Source organism: Falco naumanni, chromosome Z, assembly GCF_017639655.2.
Source record: "Falco naumanni isolate bFalNau1 chromosome Z, bFalNau1.pat, whole genome shotgun sequence".
NCBI classification, from domain to species: domain Eukaryota; kingdom Metazoa; phylum Chordata; class Aves; order Falconiformes; family Falconidae; genus Falco; species Falco naumanni.
Window position 1 is genome coordinate 67,404,053 of NC_054080.1, and position 22,917 is coordinate 67,426,969.

Here is a 22,917-nt window from a genome sequence, read left to right on the forward strand (position 1 = left end):
TTTATAATACCTAAAGGGCAGCCTTTTATTGAACAGTCACTCATTGAGCAAATCAAGTTTGGGAATCAATGAAAGTACCTTATAGGTCCATATCTGACAAGTGTTTCAAGACCAGGCAGGTTGTCTCTTATGCCCTTTGGATTGTTCAAACTGAGTGGAAAGAATGCCAGTTTTGGGAAGGACTGAGCGCAAGTTGTGAATTAAACACCTGTCTCAATGTTTTTGATAGATTTGTGTTTTGGATTTCAGGAATGGCTTCCTTAGTTATTAATACACATTTATTGCAGTTCTGTGCATTTCAACTGCACTGTAATACGTGACGACATCTTAAATAATGGTGTAGCTCTAGTCCATGCTTTATAAAATATTTCAGGACTCATTTCCTGTCTATAATCAAAAGCAGAATATAGGATGTAATTTTATTTGCATGGTCAATGACCTCTGAATTTTCTGCTCACCACAGATCTTGTGCAGCTACTAGATGCAGCTGCCAAAGTTGTGACAACGGAGTCTCTTTAATGGATGCTTAAATAGCCCTGACTTTGTTAGGGGCCAAGTAACTTTAAGCTGCTGAGAGAACAGGAAGGCAGTGATCGGACTGTTTATGTAGTGATATTTCCAATGGAAGAGATGAAGAGATGTTCATTGAGCTTGAGTAACAAGGACTGCAAAACAAGTTTATAAAATTAAAACATTTAACTACAAATATCCCCTAAAGTGTGCTGTAGAATTTCTTGTGTTAGCCAGTGGTAACTGCTGTACAAACCAGCTTAAATTTCAGCAGCTTTTTGAAGCTAGAATATTTAAAGTCTTTTTTCAATCTAACCAAACAAAAATATCTACTGAAGAAAATCAGCCTTGCAGGAGGACAGAGCCATGAATGTAACAAGATAAGGGGAATCATATCAAATCAAATCAAAGAGTGGTCTGCAGAAAGCCATTTCCCTGTCTTCTGGGATTCCGTCTGCTGTGTCTTAGGAACTTAGATACCTAACTGTGTTTAACGGGTGAAGGATGAGTTGGGTGGGTGGCAGGTCTATGCGTGCTGCTTTGGACATGCAATTTGACCTGCAGTTTTGATCATACATCTCATCAACAGCATGTGAAGATTCTCCAGACTAAGTTAGACTGAAGAAATATGCACTAAAGGGATAAATGAACTTCACAAAAGCAGCCTGTGGAGCACCTCTGTCACACACAGAGCCTCCATATGTGTTATACAAAGAGCAATAATTATCTTTGACAGAACTGTAGGCTATTAAACGTCATCAGGGCTGCAAGAATCGTATCTGGTTGCATAAGAACTTGCACTGTGTCTGGACAGAGAGAAGCAGAGGCTTTCCTCGGCTGCTCTACTCCTTTTTCTTTCTTCAATATGACATCAAGAAGTTGTTGCAGAGATGCTGTGCTGATGAGGACGAATTGAATCCTTTTTAAAGACTGGCTGCGAAGGGTCTGACACACAGCCTCAGGAGCTCTGGCAAGCTTTGAAGAATTTTACGTGGCCTTCAGCCTGATATTCATTAAGTGGAAACTCTGAAGTAGCTTATATTGTTCAATGAACTCAATTGGCCTTTCTCATTTAAGTACCAGAGTAGAATATTTGCTGTGGCTGTGTAGAATCTGCGCTATAAATATAAACTGACCTCAGTGAATAAAGCTAGAAGGTATGATTACTCCGTTTAGCTATGGATACATATATAAAGGAAAACCCTTCTGGAAAAAAAAAAAAAATTGAGTCAAATTTCAATAGAGGCAAAGCTTTGAATTTTAAAACCTTATGTCTTTGGTCATCTTAACTGCTACTGTAAATGTCTTTACTCCTAAAATATTTCCTGTCACATTTGTAAAAGATATCAAAGGAATTTAATAACTTTCCTTGAACTTAACCTTTTGCTTCTTTAAACCAATGAAGACTATTTCAGCAACATGTACAATAACTTTACATTTATAGGGAAAGAATCCAATAAAAGTTCTGCATTCAGTGAGCTGTCTTTTTATAATCATGTTCTCTTTGGATGACTAGCTCACAGAGCCAGACTCCACTATTTGCAGCAGTGTCTTACGGACGTCTCTTTGGTTTCTCTGTTCTTGCAGTAGCCCTCAACGGGAGATCCTGGGTAGTCGTGCAGACAAACTAGGTTAAGGTTTTCAAGACTGCATTTCTTTACCCAGTGCAGTGATTGGCTTGTTGTTAAGATGGAAAAGAAGAGCTGGGACTATGTAAAGACAGAATGTGTGACAGAGGAGTAATTGCACAAACATTTTCCCTTCCTTGTATTCCTCTGATTTGAAGGTGACAGATACTGGGGAAAAAGGTGTTTATATATATTGGGGTGGTGAAAGTCATTCTTGGACACAAGTGGCCAATTTTACCCCATACCTTACAAACAAACTTTCTAGCTTTCCCAGAATGGTACTTTTTAAATTTTTACATAAAAATTTTCCATGTTACGTATAAAGAAAGGTTTGATGAACCTTACTAGGGGCTTTTGGATGAGCTTGGCCTACTTTGGCAATACTATTTAAGAGATGTGAGGAGAACTCTGAAGTAGGCTTTGTGTAAGAGATCATTATTCTTCATATTGTGATTCATTTATGCTTTGCCAGGGAAAGCGAGAGATCAGGTATTTTTGACTAGAGCTATGTCCAGCAAAATTTATTTCTGTATAACATGTACTCTTTGACAGCTGATACTGTAAAGTAAAACACATGACAAAGCAAGCCCAGGAACGATGTCAATGGAGCAGAGTTCTCTCATTCTTTCCCGTGACAACAGCTGTTCAGGAGCTGCTCTAATGTTCACACCAGATACTGGATGGAATTAGCACAGGGAGCAAACTCATACATACGTACCCAACCACGGAGCTGAGTGGGGCATGTGCCTGTCTTGCTGTATGTGCACTGTTTATGCTATTAAAGAAATGGCAGTCACTTCCCTCAATCCAGTTTGAGGTGTGACCTCTGTGAGGTTTAGGTGAAAAGTTAATGGATATGTTTATGTCTCTTTATAAAGCTGTTGTCGATTTTAGTTGAGGTGGTCTCAGTCTATTAATTGTTGATTTTGTCAAAACAGTAAGTTGGAACAATGATTTGCTTATCTCCAATACCCTTAAATTGTATAAACTTGATTTTTAGAACTTTATGGAATACATATTTGCAAAAAAAAATAACTTCTTCCTTTTGTTTTTGTTTTGTTTGTTCTTCCTTACCTTGGCAGTGTTTCAGAGCGCTTTGCTGCAAGGGACCGCCACCACCACGACCTGAATATGACTTGGTTTGCATAGGCCTCACTGGTTCTGGCAAGACAAGTCTTCTATCACAGCTTTGCAGTGAAAGCCCAGATAATATAGTCTCTACCACAGGTAGGATGCTGTCTTTATTCCATGGTGTGCTGTAACATTGCCCAAAGGAAACTTTTGAACATACAGCAAAGGTGGTACAGAACTTAGGCTTAGTTACCTTGCTTTTGCAAGAGGCTAATGGATTGCTTTGAAGCTACCACTGCGTACTCTTTCAGTGTTTGGTTATACACTGGGGAATACCCGTGAAGACATAAAATTTGGAATGTGTTGAAAGTCAAACCATACATTTTGTTGTAATAAAGTAGAACTGTTAGAAGCAGTGTAGTGTAGACACACATTAAAAGATTTCTTTCTTCCCTTCTTACTTTTGGTTTTTAAGCATTCTTGCTATATGGACAGAAAAGAGGAGAATGTGCTGCTCTAAAATAGAATAGGACAGTGATGCTCTGAAACTTAAGCTGGGATTTTTCTTCTCCTATTTGGTCAGTACTGCCTTGTGGTATATGCTAGCAATCAAAAGAATAAATATAATGGAAATTGTTTATTTCTGGTGATAATCCTTTATTTTTAGACCAACAAAGAGACTTTTTTATGTAGTAAGGGCACAGTGACATCAGAGAATAAATTTACAGAAAGTTTCAGTGGTATTGAGAAGATACCTAAAACCAGACACAACAGCCACAGATAAAGGTACCTTAAGTCCAAAAATGTTGAGTATGTGTGCTGATATAGATGAACCAGAATGCCTAGTACCTAAAAGGGTATTTTGATTAAAAAAAACCCCAACAACAAACACACACCCCCACCCCCAAACACAAAACAGCATCAGACAAAACAGAAACAAACATGTGGAGTGAGAAAAAGGAATACCTGGATGCAAAGTTCAGAAAGAGGAGAGATTAGGTGGTAGCGATGGAAGAAATCTGGTTCTGTGGCCGCAGCTATTTACTAAAGTTGATTTACTGAGGGAACAGATAGGGAGTGTTGTGCAAGCAACTTGCTTTATAGTTCCATGGCTTTATATTTTAGTTGTGGTTCATGAGCTTGAATTTTATATTGTCCCGTAGCAAGCCTAACTGGTTTTCAGTGTATCTTTGTTTAAATTACAAGAACATAAGGTTATTCAATACAGCTGCAAGTACTCAGAGTGGAACAGGTACAAGAAAATACTGCTTTTCTTCTACGATTAATAATTAACCCTTTACCTTCACAGCGGTGTTATTGGGATTGTTGAAGAGATCTGGCACTTCATTGTGTGGACAAGGTGTCAATGTCTAACTGAAAAAGTTAGAAGGAAATTGTAGAGTAATTCAGCCTTTTTTTTCTTTTTTTCCCCTCTTCTGAGCTTTATCTGTAGAGTTCACCTGAATTAGTGCAAATTATACTTTTTACACTTGAGACCTTGAAAGAAGTATTAGCAACAATGTAAATAACAGTATAACTCTATGAAAGGAAATAATAAATAAGATTAATTTAAGAATTAGATGTCTTACATGTTGCTGGTTGCCACAAAATACCATTATGTAGTTAGGCAGCTGGAGGAGTGAAAACAGACTCTGGAGAAAACTAGGCAGCATCCAAACCAAAATGATGCATATCTAGGCTATTCAGCTTATAATAATCTACCCATATGTACCTTATCTGTGCTATATCAGAAAATATTGTTGAGGATCCAAGAATACAACATGACAACTCCACTCAGTTTTCAAACTGCAACCTGTATTTTGGTTTTTCTCATGAACATCACTCAGGTCCACTCCAGTTTTTCTTCGGAAGAGTCTAGGATTTGTTTTAAGACAACAAAAATATTACATAATTATTACCTTCAGATTTTCTTGCGCTTTCCTCTGCTGCGTCTAGCACTGACCATGGTTGGAGTACTGGAATATCTTATTGGTCTGATCTGGGGAGAAAAACCATCTTGTTTCTTTTAAATGATAGCTAATAAACTTGGAGTAAAACATGTTTTTTCAAAACTTCTGCACTCAGTTCACAGGTACGTAATCATGTTGAAACTGCTTGTGCGAGATGGAAATAAATTTAATGTCTATCTGGACATTTTATGCTAAAAGCACAGACATAATTTTTCCTATATAATGTACTATATACACTTACATGTATGTATGTATGCACTAAACAGGCAGAATTTAGTACATAGTATATTGATGGATTGCTGGGAGCCTTTTACATTCCCTTTCTCTTGGCTGTCTGAATCTTCAATTAAGGGAGAAATCACATTATAAAAAAGGAAAGTTTTTCAATTTTAAGGATATAACAGCCTAATAGAGGATTCATAGATGCTTCTAGTTTGCTTGTAACCATTTTAATACATACCACTTAGGCTTGTAAGAGGATCTTTCTGTTAATAACATTTGTAGAGAGGATTAGTGCTGTAGGTGTAACCAAAACTTGTGAACTTTAAATGTAAGAAAACAGTGATTTGAATTGCATGTTGGCTTCCATGTCTCCTAAAAATTGCAGAAGGATCACTTCATACTACTGGTAGTCTGAAATCTAAAATTCAGTTCCAAATGGATTAACAGATGTTTTTATAAAGGTGTATTCCATACTAGCTCCTTGCCAAATGGTAAATGGCCTGAATGGAAGTTTTGTGCTGAATATTATGTGTGCCAGCACATTGTATATATTATTTCTGTATTACTACTGCAGTAGTATCATTGCAGATTTCATTGCTTAACCTGATTTATTCTCTCCTCTCCCATTATAACTGATATTTTTAAACATGATATTGAAACAGAATTTCACATGCGAAATCCTGGTTCTTGATGAAAAAAGTCTTTTATGAATGTGTGCAGCTGATTTCAAATAGCCTCTTTAACAAATAAATTACTAATACTCTTTATTTCTGTTTGTAGGTTTTAATATAAAAGCGGTGCCCTTCCAGAATGCCATCTTGAATGTAAAAGAACTTGGAGGTATAGCTTTTATTATTTTGATTATAAAAGATGCAGTGTCTAAATCTCATCAAACTGTTAGTTTTTCTGAATTTAAAAATGATAAATCAGTATGGCTGGAATTTAAAACCTGTGTTTCACCAAAGCAGATGAAGATGAGAAAAATTGTACAAATGCTGACTACAAAGAAGAAAAAGTAAAAAGCAGAGGAGAAGGCGGCAAATAAGTGTGGTGTATTTCCTTAATGTAATTTTTTGGATTGCAGTGGCTAAGTTATACAGAAATGCAAACTGGAGTGTAATGCTCAGGGAAGTTTGTTCCCTGTGTTTATTGTACATAAAAGCTTTTACTTAAGAGCAGTAGTTCAGGTAACTATGTGAACATTTGGCAAAACCCAGTATATTCGCTGCACCACTGAAGTGTTGCAAAGGCAGCCAACTTCCAGTGAATTATATTCTTTGAGATCTGTTCTCTTGTTGGATTTGTTGGGTTTTGGGAGGGATGATTGTTTTGTGGTTGTGGGTTTTTTAATTGTCTGTGTACAGCTAAGCTATTTGGCTATCAAGTTCTGACCGTGAGTCTTAAATGATCAAGAAGCTTCTCTGTTAAAAAGAAGAAAACACTCTTCTAATGAGAGTTCTTGTGTAGTCTAATTTCATCTAATGTTCTTCTAATTAAAAAAAAAAAAAGTAGATCATCTTTGTATTCTAGAACTCCTATAGATCTTGCTTATTATCTTTGTAAATAGAATGAATCTTTAGGATGTTTAGATATTCAGCAAGGTTGAAACCTCTCTTGAATGCTCTTGGGTATGAGTTGATTCTTGAATGAATTTTCTTGAGATGAAATCAAGTTTCATGGTGGTCATCTTATCTGAAACGGTTTCAAGAAGGCTTTGATATAAGCACATATTAAAAAGATAGCATTTCCTCTTTACTACCATTGGTCCATGGATTTAAACATACATGTTCTTGTTTGAGCATGTATTCTATAAAAGAAGCAGGAGTTTTCCTTTGATAAAGGGACCATGCCACAGAGGTAGAGTTGGTTCTGCTTGAGCGTGTTGTCTGCATAATGTGTATTTAGGTCACTTTTTGCATTTTTTTTGAAACACAGTGAATTATTTTTAGCCCAGTTAATATGTTTTTGATGCCTGATCTCTATGAAATACATAATTTGTATAGGTAAATACAGGTTTGCATCAAGAATTTAATCTGAGTATTCTACAGCAGATCCTTGTTAAAGTCTCTGTTAATCTTTTCTGATCATACAACTTTTACTGTATGCAGGTATGTGTGTTAAGAAAAACCTTATCCCAGTGGAGTGCTTTGATCTCTATGGCAGCATGTCCTGATTTTATTTTTTTCACTCATTTATCTCTTCCCAAAGACAGAAGGATTATGAGCATTTTTTTACTCCATCATTCATTTCTCTTTTCACTTTTTTTTTTTTCACTCTTTTCACCCTTTCACTATGGGTGTTTACATGTCTTACTTAGAAATGGTATTGTCTGTTTTTTCTGTGAGATACTGGAGAAAAATACTAATTCTTACAGCTTTTCATTGCCTAGGTAAGGGACCTAAGGCAAGCTTCCAAGAGTTTTTTTATTCTTCCCAAAGTTGGTGGTCAGCATTTAATCTTCTAGTTGAGAGATGTTTTCCTGTTTGATGAATGGAAAGTCTGAGCTTTCTGTTTTCTCTCTTGCTGCTATATGAAAAGGAAGAAAAGCATCTTACGTATTAATCACTGCTAAATTTTATTTTGCAGTATCTGCTTTTGGTGTTGAAGAGAAGCCTATGATTTTGTGCTTATTCCTGGTTTTTGCCTTCAGTTGTTACTTTACTGTTATTTAGGTTCACTTTACCATAGTATGGAGGCCCTGTCGAGACATTTGATCTTGGAAGCTTGGAGGAAAGTAGAAAGTTCTTAACAATCACTGGCCATTGTTGCATGTTATTCAAAGGGTAAAGTTCTATATAGTTTTAATTTAATTTAAGGTAACTGAAAGCTTCATACAGCAACATATTAAACAGCCATTATTTAAAAAACTTACAGCCAAAGTCATACTGTTTAAGGTTGTTATATTCAGCAGTCAAGCAGTGAGTGAAACATGCTGACTACATAGTGTCATTTTTGTTTGGTTGAAGCAGTATCCTTCCTTGAGGTTGAAGGCAGTGCTAGTAAACTGCTAGTAAACTGCAGTTTACTGCAGTAAACTGTGCAGGTTGTTTTCTGGAGCTGCTAATGAAGCGAGATTTTTATGTCTTCATTTCTGTAGGGATTGTAAATTTTCAGGCAAAATGTGTGTAAAACAGTCTCTCTGAGTTTGTCTCTACCTGGTCTGATTATCACTTCATCATCCTTTAGGATTAAGGGCAGGAACAATGTTTGCTGTGCTCTTTTTGCAGAAAATTTTCTTTGATGTACATGATGTTAGAATATTATTTAAAAAACCCTATTTCTGATATTTTTTTATTGTGTTTTTTTCCTACGACAGGCTGCCTTACTCCCAGAAAATAAGTTTTTTATCCAATGTCATAAACATTTAAAAACACTGGAAGTGGATCCTGAATAAGTAATAATATATATAGCTTTCAAATCAAATATAGGACTGCTTGAATTACTTGAAAAGGTCTTGCTTTATTTACTGACCGAGTTGAACTGCCCATTCTCAAAGTTTCTTTTTTGATATAGCAATAATCCCTTCCTGCTCCCTGAGAAATTAAAACAAATTACATTTTCTTCCCAAGAATTTAGTCCATAAAATAATATATGTAATTTAGGTAAGTGTGCAGATGTGCCATCCACATTGTCTCAGAATGTACTTTTTACCAGGATAACTGGAAATACCTGTCTGTATTATGCAACTCAACTGAGTACTGGGACAGAAAGAAATTACAGATTTGATGATTTTCTGTTACAGTGCAGCAATCTTTGGTGGGAACTAAAGATAAAATTATTTATGATGAACATAGAGCAGGGTGGGGAAAGACTGAAAAAATAAGGCAGATGGTAACATTTTTTGTTCAGAAAGTTCTGACAGTGTTTTGCTGAAACAAACAGTGTTTGGGATGCTGAACCCCGAGGTTTATTCTCAAGGTAGATAATAAAGGTGCAAAGGAAATAGGAAGCTTTTTCTTTGTTCTAACAAATTCCAGCCTGGAGGCACACCACCTGAAACCACCAATAAATGGTGTGTCACACAGAGACATTCAGCTTCCAGTTAAAGTTAGATCTGTTTGCTATCAGACATACTATGCCTGCTGTTCAAATGGTACCTAAGCCCAGGCTCTGTCACATGGTTTGCTCATTACATAAAACAGAACGTTTACACCTGTTTATGGATCTTGTTAACATGAGTCCTGAGGAAGTGCCAATACGGATTCAACGTAGCAATCTTTGCACTGTTCTTTTTCTACAATAAGCTTTTTACAGTGTGAATAGACAACCTGCTGCCTGTCTTATTCAAAACAAGTAGGAGCCATGCAAGCAATGCCTATCAAAGCTATGTACAGTATGATAATCAAAAACAGAAAATTTCCTAGTTAGATTTTCTATGAGCTGAGGGGGCTAGTTGATTTTTGTTGATGGGGTGATTTGTGGAGAGAAAGACTAGGTCCTTTGGTTTGCTAAAAAGCCTTTGTCCCCTCTTGGAGTTGCAACTCGGTTTTCTTCAGGCTGAATCAAAGGGTGAGCAAGGTAGCCTACTTCTGCATCAGAAATGATACCCGCATTTTCTGAGCTCCCCTGCAAACAAACCAAAAAGTTTTAATCTTTGATTCTAGACAGAAAAGGCCTTGATCCTTTCAAAGGCTAAAGCAATTCAAACTTTTGTGAGCCTATCAGCAGAAGAGCTAAACAGACAGAAATACATGGCTGTGGTAGACTTGTTGCTTTCTTTACAAGCCTACTGGTCTTAAGTGCTACAGAGAAAGATTCCTTTTGGGCTTTATTTGAGGTTACCTGCACTGTTACCAAAGGTGTGACCGCAGCTCAGAGGAGGGTAGATCTGAGCCTTGCTGGGTGCTGGCAGCAGTCATGAGCCTGGGGAGTTTTGCCACTGGTTCTGAGGTCCTGGGTGTTACTGAGTCCTCTAGCAGAGGTGGAAGAAGGGTAAAGGTGAAGTAATGGGTAGAGAGGAAACTAGCAGATGATTTTCTTGTTGCCAGTCATTCTTTGTTAGCCCTATAGGGCTGTGTTTGGGGCCTTAAAAAACCCAAACAAACAACAAAATAAACCAAAAAAAAACCAACTTAAAAAAAGAAGCAGGGATGATTTTGAGAATGGCTATCATACATGGAGTCCAGTTTAGCATGTTGTGCCACCTGCTGCAAACTATTAAAGCTTCAGACATCAACATTAAATGTTAGAGCATACTGCAGGACACATATTTTCTTGTCTTCCTTCTGAAATAATCTGTAAGATTTTTTAATGAACTTTATGTTCCTGACTGAACAGATGTTTGTTTCAAATTGCGTGTTTTATTGTAAGGTGGTAGTAAAATACACAAATCTAAGTAGCTCGAACTGTCTTTCTGCAGGCAAGTGTAAATATGGTGTTTTTAAAACTTCCAAGTGCTTGCAACCTGAATGTTGTTCTAACAGTTTTAAGTATCAGAGCAGGTGGAGACTCAGAATTGTAGACAGCACTTAAGTTAGCTAATAGGGAAAATACTGAAGGCTTGACTTCCAGATTAATCTTACAGGGGAAGACTGGAAGGCAGACAGGAGATGACAGAGATGGTTTCCATAAACTTCAGTTTGATAAGAAAAATAAGCACAATAAACTTATGTGTATTTCTCGTTTTTTTAATATATTGAATATAAAGACAGAAAAAATATTTCTCAGTGTTTTTGAAGATTTTCTCTTTTATGCTGTTTGTTTAGATTGTTGTTGAATTGCTGCAGTTACTACAGCTGATCTAGCAATCTCAAAATGTTCCTCTTTAAGGAAAAAACCCTGCCAATTCCCTGCTGCCATGTCTTGTGTGTGATCACAGGAGTGCACTACCTGAAAGGCTAGAGAGAGCAGGCTGTGATCACTTGGTCTTAAACACTAGGAAGCAAAAATTGTGGGACTTCTGAACCTTGAGGAGGGTTTTGGTTTAGCATCTGTATTGCCACTTACTTATAAGCAGTAACAATACAGAATAGCCATCTAATAGTGACCGACATTATGCCTGCGGGAAACTTCTATATCTGTGCATGAATGTGTCTGTCAGTGTGGACAAATTGCATGTATGTACAAAGGAGGTATCTTGGAAAGGATTTATTACTTTATTTGTAATAAAAAGTAGCTAACAGGTTGAAAAATAGCTAGTGTTAAAAAAAACCCAAAAAACCAAAAGTCTGTATGCTGTTATTTCTGCAAGGGGGTACTGGGAGACCTAAAGAGAGAGAGTGCCTGAGACAGATAAGGATCACCCATATATCTAAAAAATGTGTTAAGAATTCTAAGATTTCAGGTATCTGATTACCTGAGAAAACACGTCAGTTTTCCTTGTCAGAAGATGATGGCAAGTGACACTATAAACTTTATGTAGATTTAGAAACAGTTATTTCAGAATTCTTTTCGTAAGATTTTCTTGGGGCAGGAGGGTAGGTTGTATTTAAAGATTGTGCAAGAATGAGCAAAAGATTTCTTTTTTTATTCCATTCCTTCTTACTCCCCCACCCATGGGCCAGTCTTTAATGCAAAAATATTTTGTGGTGTAGTTTACATATTCCTTGGCATTTTTCCACCTTTTTTCTGATTAGAAAAGATCTGTTTTATATCAGAAGAGGAATTATCTATACAGTTTTTAAATCAACTACAAACCCTTCAAAATAGGTGGGTGTCTATTTCAGGTGGGTGGATGTTCTATTTGAAGTAGTAGAAAAAATGTTTTCAGCCTGCATTCTTTCATGGCCCCAGGTTAGCTATTTTTGGTGGGAAGGTAAAAAAGTTCCTTCTTGGATTTGAGACTACACATTCAACTTCTCTAGAGCTGTGATGTATTTTGAGGTCAAAAAAAGCTTTCACGCACAGGCTAGACTATCTTGAAACAAGAGCTCTGTGACATTCGTTGTGCTCTCAGTGGAGACTTGCTTCAAGTTTGACAAGTAACAAATTTGACACCTTCAGATTGCTTTCAGTAATGATAAAGTTTTGTTCTCCTGAAAGTATTGAAAAGGGGGGAGTTGAAGGTAGCCTCTAACTTCTGTGAATGGAGGTGTAAACATAGTATTCATAGTTGGAAGGAGGATTTGAAGTTCTGCACTTTGTATAACATTTACAAGACTGCGTAATTGTGCAGCCAGGTTTGGATGTGTATTCACCTGCACATGGCTCTCAAACTCTTCTCCCCCAAGCTTCCAGGGGGCATTTGAGGGTATACTACTGGCATTGGTAACAAATCATAAATGGTGTTGATATTGACACACTATGCGCTTGGCAGATAATAATAAAAAATAATATTTATTTGGTATTTTAAAAATTATAAATTAAAACTTTCTAAAATTTTGAACAGTTAGTTAAATAAACCTGGCTTGTAGTAATGCTGAATAATTTTTTTTTTTAATTACAGCACTCTGTCATTTCTCGGTAAGGAGAGGTTTGGGGTTTTTTTGCTTTTATAAAGTAATTCAAGACTATGTTTTATGAAATGTTTTGGGTTTGTTTGTTGGTTTTTTTCCCTAATAAGTAGCGTGACTGTGTTGTATGGTTTTGTTTTTTTCACACACACACACACACGCCAAATCACAGGACTCAGCCCACTCCTGTGGGTTCATTACTGAGGGAAACAAATCATATGCCTAGTCATGAGTCGTGGCTCTTGCCTGTGTCTGAGGAAAATACTATGCTTAAGGTCACATTTTAGTGAACCTTTACTATAGCAGGTTCTCTAGGTCTCATGTGAATTCTTGTTATATCTTTCTGATGTTACGGAGATTTTTTACTCTTCCCCCCCCCCCCCCCCCCCCCCCACCCCTTTTCCCCCCTTCTTCCCCCTGTTCCACCCCTATTTTCCCGTGTTTTCCTTTCTCCCCATTGCCCCCCTTCCACTCCCCCCTTTTCTTCTCCACCTTCTTTTTTCCCTTTTCCTGGTTTTTTTATTCATAGTTTAGGCATGAAGTGGTTGAAGAAACATCCGCGTGCCTGTGAAGTTGTTAGAGAAACACCGAATATTAGACTGAAACCTAAATGCTTATCTCGTGTGTTACTATTGCTTGATAGGTAATTTTGGGTACCAGTTAAGTTTCTGGTTTTATCTTGGTGTTCTCTGAGAGGCCAAGGGTGCTTAACGGATGCACATTGCATCCTGGAATGCTGAAGAACTCAGACTTCACATATCCCTGTCTTAGAAACCTTTGGAATAGATAAAAAGATTAATTATTGGATAGTCTGTGCTAAACTGTGCTTCTAAAAACGACTCCTGGCTCGATGAGACTGAGTTTGTCACGCTGTGAAGTGTGGTGTGTGGATCACTATTCACAGGCCAGTGTTTTCTGCCTGCGGTAGCTCTACAACATACTACCTAATGCACTAGGTTACGCTCCCTGGATGTGAGGAGTTACAGCAGAAGAATAGTAAGCTTACTTGTCTTGTAGAAATTGTGTTCTGCAGTTGCTGATAGCTTATTGATGCCAATAATTATTTTTCAAGTGCATTTGGCAGAAAATGAGTTAAAATGGCACCTCGAGGTACAGACTCTCTCTTGCTTAGTGCAAATTTTCTTATTCTTAAACCTCAGGCTGTAATTTCCTCAGGAATGAAATGTAAGCAGGTTCGGAGCACGTTGTTATTCTAATAGCAGATCCTGAAAGAAATACCAGGTTTTGTTGGACGTTATTAGTTGATTCTTGTAACTGTGAAATGACAACTGGCCAGGGCTGGAGCAAAAAGCAATACTACACTTTGGTGGTTTTCCTTTTGGGGCAGTTGATGTGGAGGAACAAAGTTGAGCAGCTAAAGAACCTGAACTAAAAGGACAGGTCAACAAATCAGCGTACTGCTTCTCTGGCTCCGGTGTCCCACGTGGGGATCCGTGAGCTGCTTTCTTCCATGTGCCTGAATACAAGAGATCAAATGTTCTTCAGTTCACCACACGGTTTTTCTCTTTAGGAACAGTATGGTTATAAAGATAAGACTCCCAAGTCTGGCGGCAGTGACATGTGATTGAAAAGTAGCTGGCTGAAGCTTAGAGTAAATAAGACAGATGTTATGTTGCTAGGAAGAAAAGACCTTCAAAGAACTGATCATGGTATTGGCCTTTCAGTTCATTGAAAATAATTCTCTACCATTTTTTAAGGTAATGTGATACTTCAGACTGCTGTGTGTGGCTATGTAAATAGTGTCCCTCTAGCAACTTGCCATACTTGGTTCTGACATAGACAGGTGTTTGGAAAGACTGGGACATCTAACAGATGCTATGAAATTCTTTACAAGTACAATTGATTGATATTCTGGTGGTACAGAAACATAGAATTAGCTTTCAGTGAAGTCCCTCTTTTGTGTAAGTAATGTTGATCTTCAGAGGTTGATGATGAAATAAATGAAACGTGTCCTGTTTGTACATTGTTACTTTGAGTCTGGTTACATCAGTAGAGAAATAAAGCAAGGTCTTGACTAAATCCCATGCCCATTTACTTTTAAGTAATCAGCAGTTTAGATGTCTTGCAGAAGTGTTTAGGTATGACTTCAGCATTCTGTGTGGGAAAAAGTGTGTGTTCACAAAGTTCATTACCCACCTAAATTGTGCTGGGTGCAGAATACAGGCATGGAGTCCTTACAGTTCCAGTGTGGCCAGTACAGAGAAGATAGTAACTCTGTGGGTCAAGATTTGAATACGTTGAATTGGATGCCTAAAGTACATAGTGTAAATTCTTTTTTAGATACTGATTTCTTCACCTTTCTTTAGTGAATGTCTTTTCTCTTACATATTTACATGTTACATAACATGTAAATTAAGCTAATATTTAAATATAATTAATTTTATAGTAATTATGTTGAATTAAACTCCCATTTTGTGCCTGCATGTTGTTCAGAACTTCTGTGCAGTTTGGTTTCACTAAAAAAATGAGTTTTATTATAATCAGCACTTGGTATCTGTGTGTTTACATTAAAGTTCACTTCTCCCTATCTCAAAGTGAGAAGGGCCTATGAAGGCTACCTTCAGCACATCTCTGCAAATCACTGTCTAGCAGACATGTCAAGTTTTCTACTAGAGTATTGCTACTGCTGTTCACTTTTCAGTGTTAGTCCCCTTGAGTGTAGTGCCAGATTCAGACATAGAAAGAAGAGCCTATATCCAAACCATAGTTTAGATAGTTTGACAGCTGTCAAATACAATTTTTTTTCCCCCTACCTCAGTGTTACAATGTACGCTGCTCTCCAGGGGAGACAAAAGGTTTTTGTAGGTAACCTTACTGCTTGGCTTCTGTTGAGATGGCTGAGTGCTGCTGAACTGTGCCCTAAACATGACTGTGGAACATGAGCCTGTACAGTCACTCGTGTCTGCTCTTGGGCTCTTTCAGAATCCTTAGTGTGGTTGAATGAGCAGAAGGAGATGAAATGAATGCCTTTGCATGTTGTCATTTTAGCTCCTTGTTCACTGTTCAACTCTATTGCATCACCATTGTCCTCATTAAGTGTCTAATTACTTTAACAGGCTTTCCTGACACCTTTTTCCCCCAATTGTGGAGTGGTTGCCTGGTGGTTTGGAGATGAACTTAAAGACTTTATCATGCTCAGAAATGAGCAACTGCTATGACAGAAGCTGTGGGTTATGGGAAGGAGCTGCAGGGCTAAGCAGAAAAGAACGGGCAAAGGTTTAGGTATTAGTACCCAGGTACTTCAGTGAGAAGGTGTAGGATTAGTTTATGTGGCGCTGGAAGATGGTAGCTCTGCCAGTACTCCTTAATGGAGCAGAAACTTTCAGGGATGAAAACGGCATTGGGACAAACTGCTTCCTTATTTAAAGCAATGTTAATTTGACATTTGTGTGCCTTGGATTTATGGTTACCTTTTTCCTATTTATTAATTCAGTGATAATTAATTAGTAGAAAAGATTTAGCCCATTGCTTTTATCTAATAGAAGGGTTATTTTCAGATACAAGTGTTAAATCTCTTAAGTTTTTAATTGTTTTAATTAGTTCTTATTATTGTCTTTGAAGGGGCTGACAATATCAGGAAGTACTGGAGTCGTTACTACCAAGGATCCCAAGGGGTAATATTTGTATTAGACAGCGCCTCCTCTGAAGATGATCTAGAAACTGCTAGGAACGAACTGCATTCTGCTCTCCAGCACCCACAGTTATGTACGTTGCCGTTTTTAATACTGGCCAATCATCAAGACAAACCGGCAGCTCGCTCCATACAAGAGGTATGTTACCACGGCAGCATCTTGCCTGTTTGTGTTTGCTATCTGCACACCTCTGACCTGGTTATTATTTATTACCCTGACATCCTAGTTAAGGACTGGCCTCAGTTACTCTTCACTGTAAGCACAGAGACCACGAGCAGTCCCAGCCCCTAAGAGCTTAGTCCGGTGCCCTCTATACACGCTTAGTTGTTCCAGGAAACAGACAAGTAATACTTGGGTACAAACAGTTCTGCTTTTTCCTTATTTTGCTTAAGGAAGAAAAGATGTTTTTTAAACTACTCTTATCAAAAACTGCTGGGACGGTGATTTTTTGTTTAGCTTGGTTTTTCATTTTATCTTAGTTTTAATCTTGCACCACCCCATTACTCCATTCTTTGCAACTGCTTAAAGCAGTAGATTACAGCCATAGGTTGTCTTCTATGTAAAAGCTTTTTTTCTGAACTGCTATATACTGATGTGAGGGCAGAGTTGCAGTTCTTGTGCTGAAGTCCTTAACTTGTTCTGATTTCCTTCTTTTAAGGGGTGATGTCTTTGTCTGGTTTGTAGCTGTCACGTAGTAAATTACATAATCGTTCCATTCAGTGTACCTTCTGCTCTTAAGTTTCTGAAAAATTTGTGTTACTTGCTGTCCTATTACGTCAGAAACCTTTGGGGAAATGCTGAAAGTTACTGATTTTTCTTGAGAAGTTCTGCATACTCTTCTGAAATTGTAGGAAGAAGTTACAATTTGGTTGTGTCATTCTGTTCATAAATGTCATTTAAAAGCCTCTTCCTATTAAAAAGTTTATGTGAAATCTCCTGCTTGTTCTGTGAGTGGTGGTTTTAAATACAGTAGAGTGAAAACTTGTTTCAGCACCTTACTGTGCTACTAAACTTGTTGCTTTCTTAGATGCACTTCTTTGTCTAAAATATGATCTTTCTGAAGAATGCCAATTCAATGCAAAACAGATCTGTAGGATAACTGCTATTCATACCATATAGTTGTATATACTTTCTGTCCAGCTTTATTGCTATTTATGCCTCCTTTCTTAGCCAAAAGAAATAGAGGATAAAAGTTAAGTTTATTATGTGTTAAGAAGAATTGTAAATGTGACAGGATTATAGTGATGTTTCTAATATTGGAGGGAGAGAGTAAGCGAAAGTGTGTAAGCTGCAGTGGTAAAATGTTTTATTAAATTGTTGGCCCTTTCCTCCGAGAGTCTGTGCCTAGGAAAAAGAGGAGAGAAAAAAAAAAAAACAGAAAAAAAAAAAAAAAAAGGAAAAAAGAAAGGCGGCATTTAGATTTAGTATATCAAGTTACATGAAAAGGTAAACAGATATGATAGAAAGGTAGAATCATAGAATCTAGAAGTTCTAGGTCTTGTTCATCTATAAAGCAGATTTAGGAAGAAGTAATGAATATTTACAGGAAGTATAATACATGGATTTTTGTATATCAGTTTATTAACTTCTAGTTTATTGTGCAATGTAAAAGCAACTCCTGTGTTCCTAAACCTTCCACTAAAAAAATCACAGACACAACTGATTTCATTTTATTCTTTCAAATATATCTAAGGTGTTTTGATTTTTACTTTTTTCATAGAGCAATGCAGATTAGTTTCCATCCACAGAAAGCTTTTTTTCATATGATTTAAGTATTTTTTTAATTTTCTACTTTTTTCCTTTTTCAGATAGCCAAATTTGGTTTGAAGTTAATTGAGGATTTTGGTTACTATTTAAGAAATGTTGCTTGTCTTGTTTTGTAAGACTAGTGATAAAAATGCCAGTTAGTTTGCTTTACAGCACATTGTATGTTAACTCTCCATTTTGCAATTGAGCCTATGTGGATAAATGTTGTGCCTGAACTGAGACTTTTGTGTATTTAGTGTTAGTATTTCTTCTCTTTTATTGTCAGTATCCTCATTTTCTCCTCATCCATCACTATCAATTGCTTGCTATCTCAGTAGAGGAGTACCTTTTTATATGCTTACAATAGCATGTAAGTATGTTTCTACTGCATGCTCTTTAAAAAAAATAATCTTTCCGTGTATTATCATAGCAAATAAGTCTTGATTTCTACTTTGAGTCTGTATGAAATGCTGAATACCAGAATTTTGTTAAATGTGCACAGTTTATGCATATTTTCAAAAAAACCTATATCAAAAGCTCAGTATATTTCTTTGAAATTCTCTACTTAAGAATAGTAGAAAACAAAATTAACCCCCCCCCCCAAAAAAAAAAAAAGTGGAGAATGTCACAAAGTTGTTAGTTTGTACTTGCAAAAATGATGTCCAGTGTTCACTGTGAATGCAAGGTGGGAGCCTAATTTGGTCAATATTGCCAATGTTAAAATGCTTTCCTAAAGGCTTTGCTATGCTGTTATCCTCATTATTGAGCTGTGAAATGAAAGTAAAATGCTGAATCATAAGACCATTCCTTATCAAAGAGAGCCTATTTAAGCATTTAACAAAAATAATATGTTGAGCATTGAGAGTTTTATTAGACATTTTTGCAGAACTAAGTCCATTAATTATAGATATTTCCTTGGGTTTTTTTATGTGTCGGAAGACAGATGAATCACAGTTGAAATTTAGAAGTATGTATGCATTTTTTTAGCATCAAATTGCCTTTCTTTAATGGATATGAAAGGACTCCTTGGAGTATAATTAAAGAAAATGTCTTGAGTGGTGTGTAGTAGGAATTGTAGAAGAATATTTATTTACAACAGAAATCCTTCACAAAACTGTACTATTGCCAGGAAGTTTCTGCAACAGATGTTACTTATATTTATGGTTGGGAAGTGCAGTTGCTTCAGTTTTTCAGACTTTTTTATTTTATTTGAAAGTGTTTTCTCCATGGATTGCTTAGGTAGAAATGGTATTGTAAAAGCTGCATGCTACAAGTATTAAGCCATGTCATAAATAGTTCATTTAAAAATTATAATGGCTATTTGTAAGAATAGTCAAACAACTTGTTTAATTTATGAAATGTATTTATTTAACATAATTTATTTTGCAGACATGATTTGAGAATATACTTCATATAATTGAAGTGATCAGGAAATATTACAGGAGAAGCTAAGCTGAAATGCTGATCAGTAAATGTAATCCTTTTTTTCCTGTGTTCAGTTTCTGGGTGTCTGTTTCCTACTTGTTTTGATTTTAAAATGAAATCAAGAAAGTAAATTTGACATTCTAGAAAATATAAATGAAGATTTCATTTTAGGTACTGTGCCTCTTACTTCTCTTTATGTCAGCTTCAATGGTATTTATTCCACCTTCCCATGTCAAAGATACTTGTAAGTTGTTTTGGTTTTCGGGTGACAGTAGTGCATATTTAAGTGTTCTCAGATAGTTGCCAAGTGGTTTTTGACTGAGCCATGCTGAAGAGGAGACTGCATATATTAACCGAACTGTAAAACTCAAACAGTTGTATTTGAGTTAATAGATATGCTGCAAAATAACCTTACTTTATATTAAAATTGCAATAATTAAGAATCAACCATATCTAAGTGAGTTCTGACTGCTTTTTTGGAAACCTCCTGGATTAGTGAATAAAAAGAGTGGAAAAAAAAGTGAAAAATAAGTGTAAGTACTCAACAGAATGGAAGATGGTGGTGTATCAGTTTGGCCACTGTGTACCTAGCAACAGAGTACCTAATTATGTATTTTTTTAATAAGTACCTTGCTTAAGGAGTGTGCTTTTTCATTTTCCATCACAAAAGTGCTTTTAATTATAACAATTGTTTTTGATTAGTCCAATTTCTGTTACAGCCTTCAAATATTACAGGAAATTTATGGTGATAAAAGCACTGTAAATTGCTTTGTTAGGCAACAGCATCATGACTATCGTTACCAACTTTTTGATTTTTATTTTGGAATGTATGCTACTTCCTGTAATAATACCAGAAGCTGGATACGGCAGTGGATTCGTGTGATAAGAACCAGTATGCAAACCGAGAGTCACTTTGCTCCCAGGTCAGACCAATATTTAGCAGTTGCATATAGGATGCATTGGAAGTTGTCTGTAACCACTGTGATTTAGGAACAGGCTATGCTGAGCAAAAATACTCATCTCAATGTGTTGAGGACTTCTGAAAGCCATGTAAGACTGGCCAAAGGAGAAACCCAGTCAAACCGTGAAGCTTTGCCAGTTCAGTGGTGAAGCAGCTACATGTTTGGCAGTGTGTTGGTTTTGGGGAGTTTCTTTGTTTTTTTCTTATATTTAAGGCTGTTTTCAAGATTGTATTTGCTCTTGATCATTGTAGGTGCCTTCCAACTGAACTAATCTGTTCTAAGATCATATATGTGAAGACATTCATAGAGTATAACCTTTCAGTGGGTTTTCTTTTAGTTATCCAAAAGTGTAGGCAGTTAATAAATTTCTTTCATATATATAAATTGCTGACCTCGAGTACCAGGGGAAATCAGTGAAGACACATTACGAATTCCCGTTTTAGAAAATGCTAGAACTTTTTAATGTAGACTTACTCATAGATAGTGAATCAAAAGTCTTAGTCTATTTTAAGATTGTATTATCTTTTTAAATATTGTCAGAAAAAAGTGTGAAAAGGTTATGTAGTCTTACGTTGTGTGCTGATCATAAGTGCTTTTTCTTCTCTTGCATACAAGATTTTACTTTAAAGTTGCAGTACTGATGTGCATGTGAAACTCCAGAGGAAAGTCTTTCCCATTTTCCTTTTTGGTTCGATAGAGCAAGATTTAAAATATATTTGAATTACAAATTTTCAAAAGCAAGTGTGAAGGGTCGATCCCATGTTTACATAGATTGTGATGTATGTATGTGAGAGTAGTTTAAGGCTTTTGAATCATGAACAGTGTTTAATACGGTTTTCTGGCAGCAGAAAAGTGGAGGGTGACTCTCCTTGTGAAAAGAGCCACCCTAGGGGTGTGAGGGCTAGTGTCTGTTACTCAGCCAGTTTCTTCTTGGTTTTTGGCGCCTGGAAATAATTTTGTATATAAACAATGTCATCTTGATGCCTTCAGTGTCTCAAAGCTAATTAACCATTGCAAGGGAATGTCCAGGTTTGTCAGAGCTGGTGCAGGCTCTTACTGGTGGTGCCATGCTGGAGCACTGTAGAAACTGCACTTTCTGGGCCTGCTGACGTTTTATAGTCTGACTTGGCTCCACGTGATAGGCTCGATTCCAGGATGTAATTATCTTTATTTTGGTGTCTTCTTACTATTTTGCCTTAATTCACACCTTTTGTAGTTTCTATTAGTTAGGAGGAAGTGGTTTCTTTTTGGAAACCCTTTCAACATACCAGTTAGAGATGTCATTACTAACAGTCTGAGAAACTGCATTGGACAGTGACGTGTGAGGAGGTTTAGCTTCAGAGAGTATGCAGTATCTCAGCTAACAGTGTTGAGCAGACGATGCCTCCAGCAGCAGGTACTACAGTATTTTAGCCTGAAACAGAGAGTGAAAATGGAAGAGCTCTCTGCAGTCTGTCCCGTCCTGACCCCGGTCAAGCCTCTCAAAATAGTTCACCTACCTGAATTCTTAAGGGCCAGCTGTTGCAAATCTGTGTACTTTATGACAGGGATATCCATAGCAAAATTAAATTGGGGGCAGATTTTTGGTTCAGGAAAGCGTATCTGAAATGATTTATCTTCAGATTACAGCAGCAAATAACCAAAATATGGATTCCTACCCTGTTTTGAGATAGCAGGACCTAATGACCTTAATATTTGCAATCCTCTCACTGCAAATACTTCTCATCCAAGGTGTATCCCCTGATATTTGAAGATTGTTTTGGAGCTGGATTCTGCTGGTTTGAGTGTTGGCTATTTCCTTCACAACTGTGGCCTTTGCAGGAACAGAGGAGTTATGTGTCAGACCTCAGTTATGAACACATATGCAGGAGAGGAGGACTTTATTAAAGTAATGCTTAGGAAATACAAATTTTGCCATGTTTAGAACAATGCAGAAATAATTTCTATCTACATTTCTCATAGGAGCTCCCATTCTGATTAAAGAGTTTCTTCAGATCTGATGGATGATTGAGATATGAAAAGATCCTAAGATAAAGTAATGTAAATAAAATACAATATAAAACGATAATATGAATAAAAATAATCTGTGAGTAGATCCACATCCTAGCTAGATGTGAACAGCAAAACAATTTCATACAGTTGCAAGACTGTGTTTAGCATAAATATTTAGCGGGTAGTGTTTGCTTTAATCATTGCGTAGTTAGAATGATCATACTAATAGCAAGTTGGGTAGTAAATATTACTGTAAAATGCAAGTGACCATATGAATAAATTAAAATGAGAAGAAGCTGAATTTGGAAGAAAAAATGTAATGTCCTTTAAAGAGGAGGAGTTGGTTG

The 22,917-nt window shown here is 36.7% G+C and overlaps 1 protein-coding gene across 4 annotated transcripts in view; it reads left to right on the forward strand.

Moving 5' to 3' along the window:
- Positions 1-22,917, forward strand: part of ARL15 (ADP ribosylation factor like GTPase 15) — a 240,324-nt gene that overhangs the window by 77,505 nt on the left and 139,902 nt on the right. For all 4 annotated transcript variants that reach the window (XR_005825643.1, XM_040580218.1, XM_040580217.1 and 1 more), the window contains 3 exons: positions 3,221-3,365; positions 6,182-6,241; positions 16,375-16,583. Coding sequence is in view for 3 of the 4 variants with exons in the window: in XM_040580218.1 (XP_040436152.1) it covers positions 3,221-3,365; positions 6,182-6,241; positions 16,375-16,583 (414 nt within the window). In the remaining variant the exon portion in view is untranslated. The remainder of the gene's footprint in view (positions 1-3,220; positions 3,366-6,181; positions 6,242-16,374; positions 16,584-22,917) is intronic.